Here is a 15,761-nt window from a genome sequence, read left to right as displayed (position 1 = left end):
GTGGTTTGCTATTAGTCCTTACCATCTCTTAACCACATATAATCTGACATGCTTCTTATAACTTTTACCATTAGTTATCTTTATAGCAGTACGATATATCAAATGGATATCTAACCCATAATACAAATGCTTTTACCATCTGATTTGCTTGTAACATGGAACTTGTAGAGACAGTGTATTCCAACTGTGGTCCTTGATTAAAGCAATATTTATACTGGCCACAAACGTAAGGGAGCCTAACATCATAAAAGGAGGGAGAGTGGCGTTACTGACCAGCAAACATGATGGTGGGGAGATAACTTCAATCCACCCGTGTTTGTGGGGTAGAACTTGGTAAATTATAGCTCCTTATGTCAAGTGGAATGTTACGAACCAACAGTATTGATGCGAACTTATTTATGCAAAATACCTCTTTAAATCGTGTTTAAAGCGCTGAATTGGTTCCACTTCCTACCGAGCAATCTTATCACAAGCAAACTAGACAATTCTCTAAAAACGAAGCCTACTCCATACCCTGTAAAATCTAAAAAATAAAGAAGGGTTCAAATAGCTTCGAAAAAGAAGGGAGACAGCCATTCACCCACTCATACTTTGTTCACACTTATTTTTGTTTAACACATTGATATGCTCTTGCTCAACAAGTACTTCAGTAACAGACAAATAGACTAAATGGTTATACCTAAACTATTCGTCCATGAGTATTTTGTGCTCTGCTTTTCATCCTTCCTTTTTCAGCCCCCTGGAAATATCCCACCGAAAACAGATATGGCATGAGTGACTTCATCCCACACCATTATTAAAGCCTCAGATATTCCTGAAGGATATTAGGTTGAAGCTTCTAAAACCCCTCAACTTCGCATGTATCTATTCTCGACCATCAGCTGTATGTTGTAACGCTACCTTCATTAAGTGCGCTAATTGTGATATTGACATGTTTCTTACGAAATCTATTTACATTCATATCTTATAAAATGTCAACCCAGCTGAGTAATTTTCTACAGTGAAAATTGTATCTTCTATAACAATTTGGTCTTGTCTGTAAACCGGTATGCCTCATGTAACAAACTGTTATTTGGGAATAAATTATTATTATTATTATTACTATTCGGTATTTTTCAGTTTTTCACGTAAAAGCTAGTTTCAGCTTATCGTAACCCATTTTTATCCATTTTCACCCGTTTTAGTGTACTGTGTTTCTTTTAACGGTCTTAGGTTTCTACTTGTGTTTATAAGACAGTTTATATCGACATAGTCATGAAAGATTCTTGCAAACGACCTGGACACCGTTTCGTTGTTACATCTGGCATGCAGCGCAACAACTGCAAAGGTTGGTTTCATGAAGTGTGTAAAGATCTGACAGCAGCTGTCTACAACAGACTCAGGAAGTCGGATCATAGGTGGGTATGTGTTATGTGCAACACGGACTCTTTAGTTCAGCTTGGTAACATCATTGCCCTATCGACAGGTCTGCGGAACAAGTTGTCTGGAAACTTGGTAAATGACAGTCATACAACAGGTAGACAAACAAGGACGCTCAGTGTAAACAAAAGAGGGGGTATTGACTGGTTCACTAACGATGGATCGGGTAATAGCACCAGTGATGACATGCTGGAACCCATCACCATTATAAGGTCGACGGTAATGGACTTCCTCAGCAAACTTGGGTCTCCCAGCACAGAGTCCTTGAATTCAGTGGTGGTTCCCAAAAACTCTGTAGGTGATTGTGCCCACGTCAACAGAGTTAAAAAGGACCAGGCCTCACCGTCTAAGCTGAACATCACAAGTATCGTAAGGAAATCATCTGGTGACTTGGCCGCAGAGTCTACCCCCAAGAATGACCGTTCGGTCACCAAAGAGCCTAGGAGTCGGAAACGCACTTCGACCACCAAACAACAAGGTGCCGAACCTACACGCACTGGAAAACCTGGGAAATCAATAACGGTTCGTGATGACTCCCTCATAATCATGAACCTTATTGACAACCCTCACCTTCCCCTCAGTTTGCAGGACAGAAATGATAGGATACTCTGGGGAAAATTGGACAAGAAGTTTGAACGTCTTAGAATAGAGCCTTTGACGGTTACACGGCCGAATCGGGGGAAGGGCCCTAACCACCAAAGTCATTCGACGTTACTTCGTGTAACCTAAGGGGTGACACCTAGAAACTGGAGACCCAACATAGCAGAACAAACTGTAGACACAACTTATACTCCTTGAGAGTTGTCAAATGCTGGAATTCATTGCCGACTGAGCTAGTCCAAGCGACTTCCCAGGAGTCCTTTAAGAGGAAACTTGACCTATACTTATGGACTAAGGATAACATCTTACTATGATTTACCAATTTCTTTTTCCTCTATTATCGTTAATATACCTAGGTTTCTGTCTGGAGGAATTGGCGATCCACTGCTACTAGACAAGGAAGCCCGTTAAGCGAAAGCTTCTTCTATTTCGTCCACAACCATTTGAACAATTTGTTATAGTTTATGTAGTGGTTACCCGCCATTTCAACGATTTCGTCGTTGTAACATAGTCCTATGTCTTCCTCTGATTCAAGACGTGGAGTGCGTAAACGTACACATGACAGAGCCTTTAGTAGTCGTTCAACTACTGTAGACTCGTTGCCTTCATCCTGTAATGGTCAAAAACCTCCTTCGAGTGTACATTTCAAGTCTAAGTCCATGTCTACAAGTTTGAAAAGGTTTGTAATATTCATGCGAAATTACGTACGTTTAAGAATACAAAAGGAATTAACGGATATCATGTCAGATCCTCCGCCCAATTGCAGGTATGATTTTTAGTAGTTACTTTATTGTTAGTGCATTTCCGCGAGGAGATAATCTCTATGAATGGGTATCAACTTTATTAGGTCCTCAAGGATCTGTTTATGAAGGTGGAATATTCTTCCTGGACATTCACTTTTCTATGGAGTATCCGTTTAAGCCCCCAAAAGTACTCTTAATTATATGTTACAGTTAATCGTCTAGGTAATTTTTAAAACTCGTATCTATCACTGCAATATTAACAGTCAAGGTGTGATTTGCCTAGATATACTCAAGGTAAGTTATGTCCCTACCTCAAATGTTTTTCCGACTGAGTGGTAAATCAGGATGCAAACCTCAATTATCCTAGTTAAAACTGTTGATAATTTGACTAACTTAAGTAGTTTCAGTCGTAATGCTACATAATTCCACCTCATTTAGAAATTTTTGATTTTAATGTGTATCGTACGATCATCTACTTTATATAATCTAGTTGTCTGTTCAGTAGAGGATGTTTTTTAGGGTCCCACCCAAACAAATTAACCATTCTATACACACATGAGGTCTCACCATCCCTTAATGGTTCTTAGCCATAGTATTGTGAAAGTCAGCTTACCAATTAAATACAACCACCAGTACGCTAATCACATTGCTTCTTATTTTACTCATTTAAGTGTGGTCATTGAAGTGACACCATTCTTGTTCGTGTAAACTTGTCCAATTCGCTTCGTGGGTAGCTGAGTACTAAGTGATCGTACCATTAAGTTAAAAATAGCATTTTTATGGGATGGATTCCAGTCTAAAAACGGGTGTCATTATAAGTTATGGGTGACAACGAGACATTCATGGTTACTATATTCACTTACTGAGTCAATTATCATCAACATTGAGCCTGACACGGATATAGTCGGGATACCACTTTAGCACGGCGAGGTAGGAATAACAATGAGTTGTAGAAAAATCGAAATAATTTATTGGTAATCATGATGAGAAAGACCAAATATTGAGATTGTAAAGAGAGTACGCTGAATATGGGATATATTCTGGGGTAACCAGAGGGACCTGAAATGAAAACCGGATCAATGCTGGTCTTAACGACCTGGAAGCGTGACCACAGAGCCCAAGGGAAAACTACTTGAAGCCGGTCACACACAGCCTATTTGTGGGAGGTTTTTGATATGTTAGTTCCGTTCTTCAAAAGGCCATGCCGCTGGGGACGGAAATCCTTAAGGTAAGGCGTAACATTTTTAGGGTCGACCCCTTCTTTCCTTGTGAGAAGACGGCATCGCTGCAGATGTTGGCTGTCCGAGGGAAACACCTTACTGCTGTCACACCTCTAGTCAGCAGTACGACTCTGCCCTCAGACCTTGAGTCGCTGCTTTTAGTCTTACCGTTCCCCAGTAGACCTGCCTGGCATGGTAGGACCTACAGAAACATATGTTCCAGCCAATACAGCTCCGTTGGGTCATCACGATAGATTAGCCCGACCACCACGTCAAGGTATCAGCTACGGTCGGGTTCTGGGGTAACCTATTGTGGTTTTCGCTCTGAAGCAAAAACTAGTGACACCTCTTGAAGACTTTCAGCGAAAATTAGACCTTATCAGTTCAGTGAATGAAAGTTGTTGATAGGCTAGGGATAAGATCAGTTAAGGAAACCTAAATGTGGAATAACATACGTGTATATAATGGCCACAAACAATCGTAAGCAACGAAACCAATAGCATTGGAAAGGTCGTCAAGCCCACTGAATTCGTAAAGTCGGCAGATGGTGAAATTCGTAACAAAAGAATAACTGCTCAGTTTCTTCCCTACAACAGTCAACAGGCGTCGTGAAACTGCTTTCAACTACCAAGTCACACATTTGGACCTTGTTATTAAAGGCTGTCACTTAGTTTATCTATTTCGCGTTTCTCTAAAATCATGGGATCCACTGAAAGGTAAATTGGTGATCGATGGTCAAACCCCAACTAGTTTCGTTTTAGTAGCCAAGATCATGTGTATATAGCGTGGGTTCAAGGGCAAGTGTGTATCCGTCCAGGTTTTCCCGTCTAATACTTATGTAACTAAAAGAACACTATGATAAGTATTTTGAAGTAGAAGTAATTTAGTAAGAGAATGTTTTAAAGAGCGACAAAAGTTTGGTAATAAAATGTAATAAATTACAGGAAGCTTGAAATCAAAAGAATAAAGGGTGGATCTCTCGAGGCACTTTGATAAATTTTGAACTAATTAAAGTGTAACTTAAATTAAGACTATCTTGAAAACCTCAGCGAGTTCACATTTTCGTACATAACCGAATAGTCAACTAGAGGATCATCCTTAGTTTTTTCCAGAATGAACACTGTCAAACAATTATAGTATCTGAATCAACTTATTTTTTCAGTCTGTGGACTTGGAATGACTGAGTTAGGAAAAACGCGTTTTGCGTACGCGAAAAGGTTTACGGCTCGTCACATTGGTATTTTTTGCGAATCTTGAAGGTTATATGACTCCGACTTGTCGTTTGTGCACGAGTTTACTGACTGTTAGTCAAGGTTATTTTATCCTTACTAATTATGTCCGGAAGAAAAGGAAACCATTGTACAGATACTGTTGACAATGGTTACAGTAGTGTAGATGCATTTACTGCCTATCTTGTTGCATAGCCTTCTGCCCCATGGATTATACAGCTCACAGTTTGCCGTTTTCACAACCTCTTGTCTCCCTTCAGTTTTCTCTATCGCCATTAGTGTGATTAATCAAGATAATACGTTGGTATTAGGTCTTATGATGCTAACGTATGTGAAACACTGAAACTAACATACTAAATGTAGCCGGTGTTGGCAATGGAAGGAAGCATCCAATCATGTGGACCTGCTTCCAATTTACCTTTGAAGATGATAAATCAGTAATTCTATTGACTAAATTCATCGGAAAGAAACTTATCTGTAGAGCATTTTATAAATAGAGGCTTCATTACAGTAACTGGGTTCTGTATGTAGTTCACCAGCCTGACTATTCTGTTACTGCTTTTGACACAGTAAATAGAAAAAGTATTGCGGAATTTCCGACCGTTAATCTTATGGATTTGTGGGAGGTCGTTTGTATGCTTACAACCAAGTACTTAATCATACTACAAAACTTCCAGCTAACGAATTCTGATGACGTTGTTACTATCCAGATTCCAATAGTTGGGTCACCATAAAATATCTAAAAGTAACTAGTAAATTATTTTAAGCGAATAGTAATGTAGATAAGCAATTGTTTTTTATAATTAGAAACACTGAAGAACTTTGATTCACTTATTATTGATATGTTGAACTAACCTAGCATATAAAAATTGCCATTATAACTTAGTAGTTCATACAATGTAACAAAAAATGACATTGAAATGCCTATCAACAGCGGAATCCTGTAACAGCATTAGTTCTTAATATTTGTCAGCCAGTAGGCTTAAACGTGCTCTTATGATGCTTTTTGGTAACATCTGTTGATACATTCATTTTTCTTAAATACATTTAACCAGCAATCCCATCATTTATTTCGACCTCGTGTTTTTTTCGTATCTTAGAATAATTGGTCTCCTGCTCTTACTATTAGTAAAGTTTTACTGTCCATTTGCTCGTTACTTACTGATTGCAATCCTGCCGACCCGCTTGTTGGATCTATTGCTAGCCAATACATGCATAACAGATCAGAACATGATCGCATTGCACGACTGTGGACACAAAAATATGCAAACTCTGCTACTTATCCCTCTACTGGGCATTCACATGGTATGAATGTGGATTCCGAGTCTTCTAGGAGAGAATCACGTATGACACTATCCCCCACCCCAAGATCATCAGATTCCGGACATTCAGGCTTCGCGTCATCAAACAAAGACGAAATTCTAGCTGAAGTACCATGTACAGAAAGCAGTAGTGCAAGTGCCTGTACAAGCATTGGTGCTAGAAGTGATGGAGGAGAAAGTGTAGATGAAGTTCTCGAAGACGACACTCCCGTACCTTCTGCAGAAACAAATATTGCCCATTCATTCACTCCAGCTTAATATTTGAAATCCCTTAATCTTGTTTATTTACCTGGTTCTTTCGTCTCCTTATGACTCATTGTTTTAATTTAATCTATAGCTTGCTTTGTGAATCTTTTCTAAAAGATCATGTGCACTTTGTTAACTGTTACTTAAGCGACTCCAGCGTAGCTACCAACATTCGTTTAGTTTGTTTTCTTATTTACATTCCTTTGTCGGCATTTTTTTTCTGATTACTTTCTGAAACGGAAAGAATATGGCGACACCCCACTAAAAGTATCTCCGACTTTTTCAAAATCTCAGGTGTTTACTTTAGGTCTAACTAAAGTTGCGGATCAGTTTACGCATATTTTATTTCTAATTGTTTCAAAGTGAAACTGCAACCATCGCTGATCGTTTTCATAATTATTCTATGATATAACGGCTGTACAAAGTTAGCACTGTTCAAGCTGATTAATAATCGTATGCTAACATGTATTATATGCTTATGTTTCTTAATCTTTGTGCATGTGAACATATCAGCATTTCTCAGTCCATTATTGTTTATTAGGTTCTTGATGTTCATTAAATAAAGTACATTTTAGAGCAAATAATACTAGTTTCTACCATAGTTTTCGTGATAAAATCACTTCAAACGTTATTTGTTTGCTAAGTGGAATAATAAATTACAATTTTAATCATCCAAAAGGTTTTTCATTTCATAAGTCATATTCTAATAGTAGGTTGGTACTGTTGTTACCGGCATAATCGATACTTATATATTTTCTGTCATCTTACCTTGTTCCTTATATGGTATAAGCGCTTGATTTTGAAATGAGAAGTAAAACTTGGAAAAGTGGCTTTTCATATATATATATATCTTCGGGATCGGTAACGTGATTCGTAAAACGGAGTAACAATCAAAAGTGCATATGTGTGAAATATATATATTGAGAAAACGTTGTTGGCTAAGCAAGAATAAACCGACAAGGTGTTCTACATTGTTTTTTCGGAAAACCCCAACGAATCATGACAGTAAAAGTGAAGTTAAATAAATGTAAGTAGTGGAACTTAATGTATTAATACGACCAGGCAGGTGTACAGCTCAAATATCCATATAGTAACCACTGCAATTAAGACATATTCAATACATGACTGGTTCATTTCCGCATTACATCTCTACCACTAACTTATCAATTAGAAGTATGTCCTACTACCATTTCCTTTTAATAAATACTCATTGCCATGTTCAAGGTTTTTTTTAAATACAACAAGTATCCAACATTTATTTCCAGAAAACGATAAGAACTGGTCTTTTATTAAATATTAGTGGTAAAAATATGTAGATATACATCTGAATGTTGAAACAAACGAAAAATTAGCGTGATAAATTGTGTTCTTATTTACTGAAAAGTAAAAATATATATTATAAATAAATAACAAATTAATTTAGAACAACTCATCGGACCATATTATGTGTATTTTCGAAAAATACACCAACACGAGGTAGTAATTCATAGAAGAGTATGTAAGCATTATCATTCTGAAAGAGAACAAAGCAGAAAAAGTGAAGTAAAATGAGTAGTTTATAGCATATAAAAGGTTTACCACAAATTTCATATAAGTCATAACGTGGTTTACATGTCCATTAGCCAAAGTTGCCGTATTGCACCTCAATACAGAGAAAATACTGACAATCTGTATGAAGACTATCCCAAGCTTAGGACCACTGCTGTGATTTACTCTTTGAAGGATTGCAGGGAAGATGAACAGTTGTGGCATTTATTTTCGATATCATAGTCCATTGGAAAAAAGCAAGCATAACTTCGAGCCAATCAGTCAGTCAGTCACAACGTAGAACTTCGTACGTACGTACATCAGTTCGAGTTGCCATACCACATTAGCACAGAGATGCAGTTGTCGATTCAAATCCCATAGTGGTAGAAGTAGTAGGAGTATAGTCAGAAATCCAAAAGATTAGGGGTTTCAAGAAATTATTGAAGGAGCCAATAATTTCATCTTATTGACTCCAGAGTGACCATTGTGAAATTGCTTGAGAACTTTTTAGCGCAATAATTTCGGAACTCTAATACGGTGACCAAACATAACACATGAGTCAACAACCACCAGGGAGTCACATCAACGAAAGTATTGTAAGAGTTCTTGAAAACGATGGTTTGACCAGTTCTCTTAATGCCTTGTCATTTGCAATGGCTTCTTTGATTGATTCGAAGGTAACCCGTAGTTCAAACAACACCTGACGAACTTCTATTTCATTTTCTATTGCTGACACGAGAGTTGCTTTTACAGTTTTCATCTGGGAACCTATTAGTCTCGATAAGGCACATGCCTGTAGTAGACTGGTACTTAGTCTTGAAATTGTAGCCCGTAACTGTGGTTGCCCATCGTTGTATTGAGCTAGCTGTGTAGACACGAATCCCTTTCTTTGACTCGAATACGACTAGTAATGGTTTATGATCACTTAAATTGACGTCCGTATATCACTTTGTGGAACTTATTAACGGCAAAGGTGCTCCTTTTTCAATATGGCGATAATTACGTTCTGTCGCTAAGACTCTAAATGAAAGATCGGTTCTTCAGATCTATCGGGAAATATATAAGGGATAACTACTTCAATATCATACTTTGGAGCATCTGATGCAACCACAGTATATGAAGGAGGGTCATAATGCTCAAGTAAGAGGTCGGAGACTGAGTTGCTTAATTTTCTCGAAAGCCACCTGAAAATCTGTGGACAATATTCATCTTGTATTCTTTACTAGTAAATGATTTATTGGGGCACGTAGGTGGTGGTGATCATAAAGAAAAGTTCTATAATGTCTAACCATTCCCAAAGGATACATGAAACAGTGAGTTTGAATCATATTTTTAGTTTTCTGTCAATTAGTTATTAGGGAAGAGTTAGTTAACAGTAGTATACATTATAACTACATGTTACTGCAAACAATAAAGTATACATCAGGTTATACTGTATGCGTCTGGAGATCGACATTATTACTGAACATTGGGAAATGTATACACCAACGTGATTTCTTAAAAGCGATTATATAACATAAATGTATAGTAAATTAAAATATGCAAAGAAGTTATTGTGATTAACACTGATATAACATGCACTTTAACATAAATCTGAATCACTACAGGGTTATCTTACATTTAAATTTGATGGCTTATATTAAATAAATGTTTTATGAGAAAGTAAAGTGGAGCAATACACCAAATATTTAGGCGTTGGGGTCATCGTCTAACAAGCATTATCGATAACCTAGGGCAGATGCATATATATATTCTAATAAACTGCATTCAGATGACTCCGAAATGATCAACTGAGAGTCTGTTTGATTATTATTCAAATACTAATTCTATGCAGCAAAATATTTCACTTATTTTTTGTTTATAATATGAGTTGTCGATTACACAAAAGACTTCTGGATTATTTTGTAATTTGAACTATACTACTAAGAGTAGAACAAGGCATATTTAAAGAGATACCATAGCACTCATGAAAACGATTCGTAGAAAACTTTACAAGTTTTAACAATAAAATTAGTTTAATATTTTCATTTTATAATGATGTCTATTACAAATAATTTCATATCTCATATGCCGCCGTTAGAAAAAGTAAAACAGTTAATCTCAGCTGAGCAATTTAAGACCGTAACCTTATCCTACGGTCTCACTAACTACATGGCAAACATAATGAATGGAACTCGACTGACTAAAATCATTCAGCTCAGAAAAAACCCCTTCCCAAAAACCTCTTGCAAAAACGGATTTTCCAAATCATCTCAAGTTTTTTATATCGTGAAAATTTTAAACTTCACTAAAAGATTACTTAGGTATATATGAGTAGAATAGATGGTCATTATTAAGTCACATGGGTTGTACTTGTAAAATTGATCCGACTAGAATAGTAGTAGAAGCAATGCGCTTCAGCAAGTCAGAGTCATAGCTGGAAATAATTAAAAGTATAATATGGCATTTCCTACAATAAACTGATCATGGATAGGACGAGAGTGAAATAAGGTTATGAACACACTCTTATCATAGGTTTGGAGTTCATAAAAATAGTAACCATGATCAAATTTAGGACTCTTAGAAGTTACCATTAAATAAATAGGAGGGATTTCCCGTATACTGCCTTATTCATAAACATACTTTTTTGATTCAAAGACATCGAAATCTGATGTCATGCAGCTATTGATTCAACTTCGGAATTCAGTAATCGTGACAATTCAGCTTGATTTATCAAACTGATTGAAATGCTACTTCATTTTATTATTATTTTTGATTTGCCCAATAAACAAGTACATCAGAGAAATTAAGTGTTCTAATCCGAGAACTTTGTTACACTAACACATATGTTAATATTATGAATTCTGTAAATAACTTACTTGTATTTCATTTTTATCCAATAAAGATACATTTTCATCATCATATTCATACCACCGACCGTCACGGATGTTACGACAAAATGTTGTATCTGTTGAAATATCAAAAATGTTAAAATATATAACTGACAAAAACAGTACGCTAGGATAAAATAATTCATTAAGCAGAGGAACAGAAGTATTACTCAACAAATGCAGATAAGGAGGAAGTCACGGAGCAGTTACAACAAAACAATCCGTTGAATTGTAACGTCAACAACTATTACTAAAAAAATGTAGGGAAATATGATTTGTAGACATTATTAACAAATACATTCATTATAAGCAAAGATGGATAGTGGCTAGCAGTGGAATCCAGGACGCGCGTTTCGTCCTATTTGGGAATCGTCAGCTGGATGTACCTGCATCTCAGAGTTGATGTTCACTCTGGGACTCGAACCCAGTACCCTCGCTTCAAACGCCATCGCGTTATCCACTCGGCCACTGAGTCCTGATAGCCACTTGCTTGTGCGATGGGGTGAAGTTTAAATTCACTTATTATTGTTTGTTTGAATCTTCCCATCGAGTCCCAGAGTGAACATCAACTCTGAGATGCAGGTACATCCAGCTGACGAGTCCCAAATAGGACGAAACGCGCGTCCTGGATTCCACTGCTAGCCACTATCTATCTTTGCTTATCATGCTTGTGAATCAAGACTATATCGAGGCAATACGCACAGTATGCACATATGCCAATTAGAGACTGACCAGTTGCAGTCCTAACACATCGATGGGAAGATTCAAACAAACAATACTAAGTGAATTTAAATACATTCATTGTCACAATAAACTAGGCAGTCAGTCAATAACGCGCAGAATAGAACCTGGCATGTATGTGAGTCGGTTACAATTGCTACACTACATCAGCACTGTGAGATAAGTGCGGAAATAGCGATAAATACTACTTATATCTGTCGACATCAGGAGCACACACCACAGTTTTAGTCATAGTAAAAGATAAACCAGTAATAACATGATTTGCGAATAATGAGTTAATCCGTTGAATAAAAAGCATAAAATTATCTTAAAACTCAAGATTTAAGGAAATGCATTTGTATTATTGCACCTAATTTTGAGCCATGTTACCCAACATCTCCAATCATTGGTCAGAATAATCGCAAATTATGGACCAGACCAACAATCAATAACTTCATGGACTGATATTACGTTTTGGTTTGATTGACCCTAGTTTTCTTCTAACTTTATCCTACACCAGCCAGAATTAAAGAAAGGGGCGATTGGGTCAACACAACATATATATTTTAAGCACAATATGGGGTAGTAACCTGTGATAAAAATTTAAGATACTAATTTTTGTTATGATTGGAACGATTCAGATGAGAGATTTTGAAATTAAAACGTGGTGCCTTGAAGTTATATGGTTGAAAAGTTATTCACTAAACCAGTGGATTACAAATGTATCAAGTTGATTTGTTCAAAGCAGGACGGATAATGTGTCGAGAGATTTCACTCATAACTACCACTTAATACTATGGATACGTTAACTGATACCTAGTAACGAGGAAACGAGCTTCTGTACTAACAGTGACCAATCAATTCACTTACATGACTTAACAGGACATCACTACTAGCAATAACTACTGACTACATCATCTTCACAAATGAAAGTTGAGGAACTTCATAGACTTAGAGTATTACCTACAATAAAGTAATAGACAAAAGATAATCTTCTGAAAGCATCATCTGTGAAGTAAAATTTTATTTAAAGTATACTTAACTGAAAACTCTTCCTGGAGTTGATGCCAGGCGAAGGCCCAGACTGAGGATTAAGAGTATGATTGGTAATCTCATCTTGTTAAAAGGAACCTCTCTACATAGTCACTAACAAGAGAAAACTTTGCTTTAGATGGAAGAGTTATCACATTACATGATGAAAGCGGAGTCTTCGAAAATCATGAGGCCAACACACCTTCCGCAACATTACACTAAAGCGCAGTGGCATAGCGTATGTATGCAAGAAGTTCACGATTTTGTTTAAAATTCAATCGGTTTAATTAACATGAAGGTAACTGAAAGCAATAAGAATCTGGTTGTCGAGGCTCAACAGAATATAATGTCCTAATTATTCTAGTTAAAAAGGATGTAGAAAGATCAGTTAGATAAACGTTGATACACTTCAACAAAGCACATATTTTTTTGACTAATCAATACTTTGTATGAATAAATGAACAAATAAACGCCTACGCCATAAACAGTAACTTCCCTTTCATAGTAATTAAATGATATGATTAAAATAGTCATTTAGTAATCAAAATCCTAATGTAAGACATCTCAATAATATTTTTGCTTGTCGGGTAAGTAATATACACACATTTCGATAGATTTTTATGGAAGAAAAGCACATTCGACTTCACTTACAATGACCGCTTTCCATTGTACCACGATGATTCTGTAGAATGAACAGTGAAGAAAAATGTAATGCTTGTTATAATAAAGAAATAGTGATTAAAAAGACAACACTCAAATTAACGTAATAACACGCACCGATAATTGTATAAATATAGTGTTTTTCATAAAATTTGATATTTAGTTCATATGTGTTCACATTTCAATAATGGAGCAGTACCTTAATGTGAATAAAGTATTTAACTTTCTTCTACTAGGTTACAGATTTGAACCTTAAACCATGTACATGTTAGTTGACTTCCCTTAATTTCAGTTGTATTAATAAATCATTTTGTGGCATTCATTGGCCACGTACACATATATGCGTTTAGGTTAGTGATTCTGACCAAGTGGAGTAGGATTCGAACATGTGACCTACTTGATGAGAGTTAGATGCATTAACCACCAAGCTGACAATGTTTAGTAAAAAAACGCATTATTTTCACTTGATTAATCAGTCAGTGTAATGCAATTTCCTGAGATATTTAATATTGGTGATTATGAGGGGGTTTTTGTTACCTATTCTCAAAAGATAATCTAGTTTGACTAGAGTCATTGTCACAAAGGTTAATAATCTATTGCTAAAATTATTATAATGTAGAGAAGACTTCAGGTAGAACGATAAAGATGAAATCTAAATATATACAATCGTATTCAAGCTGTACATATAAAGTGAGAATTAGTGATAACTATTAAAGCTGTTTTAGATTGAAGGATGGTTTGAATCTAAAACATTTGACAGTGTGTCATTCATAATTTCACTGACAACTGAAAAGTTGAAATTCTGTTTAACATAATTAAATGTCGTTGATTCGACCACAATTTGAATAAATGGAAAATAAAATTATTATTTTGATAGTTTGCTTCACAATATTGTGAAATAATTAAAGCTAGACATATAGATCACTGGATTTCAGCTCTGTGGTCTAATAGTTAATGATGTGAACGGAGAAACAAAGAAGCAGTGACAAATGACGGAAGCTATTTTTAGGAACGTTATTTCACTTAATTCAAAGCTCTTAAAACACTAACATTTCGTTTTGTCCCTAGTTTGTTCTACAAAGCATAAGCTTTCGTTTGATATACAATTCAGTCATACCCTTTTCTGTTCCGGAGTTATTGCAATTTAAACATAACCTTCGATCCTACCCTAATGCCCAGCTTTGGGCATGATTGTATTTTTCTAATTGTTTGTGCGTTATGGTCATGTAAGTCATCTATTTATTCATGTATCTTTTTGCACTATACTGAGTCGGAGTTGGAAACCAGGATCGAGAATAAATCGAGTAGTGGTGTTCCAGGTGACTTGTATTCCCTCTCTCGTTTTCCAACCAATCAGATCAGTTTCAGTTTGGAAAGGACAGGAGGCTTGATGGCCTGTGTTAGTCCTGGCAATGATGGTCTCTCAGCTGATCCAACTTTCTTTTGAAGGAGTCGACGGATGGAGCCTCAACCACGTGCTGAGGTAATGAATTCCACTCGTTGATTATTCGATGGGAAAGTCGGTAGTCAGCTGACAAGTAACTCGTTCTGGGCTTGTGAACTTTTTTGGAGTGTCCTCGCAGATTTTCATGCAACCAATCAGATGATAGAGTAGTTTTTGTCTCTCTACCCAAGACAGTCTCACTTCAAACTCACGCATTTCGGCCTCAACATTAAACCAGGCCTTAATCTAGATCGAAACAAGTTATTTTCTGCATATTATTGGGTAGACAAATCAAAGACGTAAAAGTTAGGCACTCGCCAACAGATTCGAAATTTCAGAGTTTAATCCACGGTAGGTTTTGGGATCCTGAATGTTGAGGAGTTCTAAATAAGGGTAAAGCAGTTGTTCAGTGTTTCCTAGTTTATAAAATGACGTGTCTAAGGCACGTCTATAATGAAATCTACAAAAATTCAACAATCTCTACAAACTCCCTATGTTCATCATTACTATTGTTGTTTGTAGTCTGATATCGATTGTAACACTACTATATAACCAATATTACAATGAAAATAACATACCAAAACAGAATATAAAGCATATTCACTGGAATGCAATTTTGGGCCAACAATAAACGAACTCATATCTAAACATTCAATAGGAAAATCTACATTGGTTGTTTGTTTTCTCCAATTACCATATTCATATCGAAATCTGAATTTAAAAAAAGAA

General features: G+C 36.3%; 2 protein-coding genes across 2 annotated transcripts in view; one reads left to right on the top strand and one right to left on the bottom strand.

The window, feature by feature from the left end:
- The first annotated feature begins 2,490 nt into the window (after positions 1–2,490).
- Smp_055920 (putative ubiquitin conjugating enzyme E2) lies at positions 2,491–7,359 on the top strand. Its single transcript, XM_018795126.1, has 5 exons — positions 2,491–2,698; positions 2,735–2,785; positions 2,817–2,949; positions 2,985–3,056; positions 6,312–7,359. The coding sequence occupies exons 1-5, from the start codon at positions 2,535–2,537 to the stop codon at positions 6,789–6,791; spliced, it is 900 nt and encodes a 299-aa protein (XP_018649470.1). The 5' UTR covers positions 2,491–2,534; the 3' UTR covers positions 6,792–7,359.
- Positions 7,360–7,808: 449 nt separating this feature from the next.
- Smp_152000 (ubiquitin-specific peptidase 8 (C19 family)) overlaps positions 7,809–15,761 on the bottom strand; it is a gene marked incomplete at its 5' end in the record, with an annotated part of 43,644 nt that continues 35,691 nt past the window's right edge. The window contains 4 exons of the mRNA XM_018795124.1: positions 7,809–8,292; positions 11,165–11,253; positions 13,580–13,610; positions 15,611–15,743. Coding sequence (XP_018649468.1) covers positions 8,209–8,292; positions 11,165–11,253; positions 13,580–13,610; positions 15,611–15,743 — 337 coding nt within the window. The 3' untranslated portion in view covers positions 7,809–8,208. The remainder of the gene's footprint in view (positions 8,293–11,164; positions 11,254–13,579; positions 13,611–15,610; positions 15,744–15,761) is intronic.

This window comes from Schistosoma mansoni, chromosome 1 (assembly GCF_000237925.1).
Source record: "Schistosoma mansoni strain Puerto Rico chromosome 1, complete genome".
NCBI classification, from domain to species: Eukaryota; Metazoa; Platyhelminthes; class Trematoda; order Strigeidida; family Schistosomatidae; genus Schistosoma; species Schistosoma mansoni.
Note: the sequence above shows the minus strand (reverse complement) of the source record. Positions and strands in the feature narration are given on the sequence as shown.

Coding starts and splice junctions, on each gene's coding strand:
- Smp_055920 (XM_018795126.1), top strand. CDS start 2,535: ATGTCTTCCTCTGATTCAAGACGTGGAGTGCGTAAACGTACACATGAC. Junction 2,786..2,816: donor GATCCTCCGCCCAATTGCAG/GTATGATTTTTA, acceptor CTTTATTGTTAG/TGCATTTCCGCGAGGAGATA. Junction 2,950..2,984: donor ATCCGTTTAAGCCCCCAAAA/GTACTCTTAATT, acceptor TTAATCGTCTAG/GTAATTTTTAAAACTCGTAT.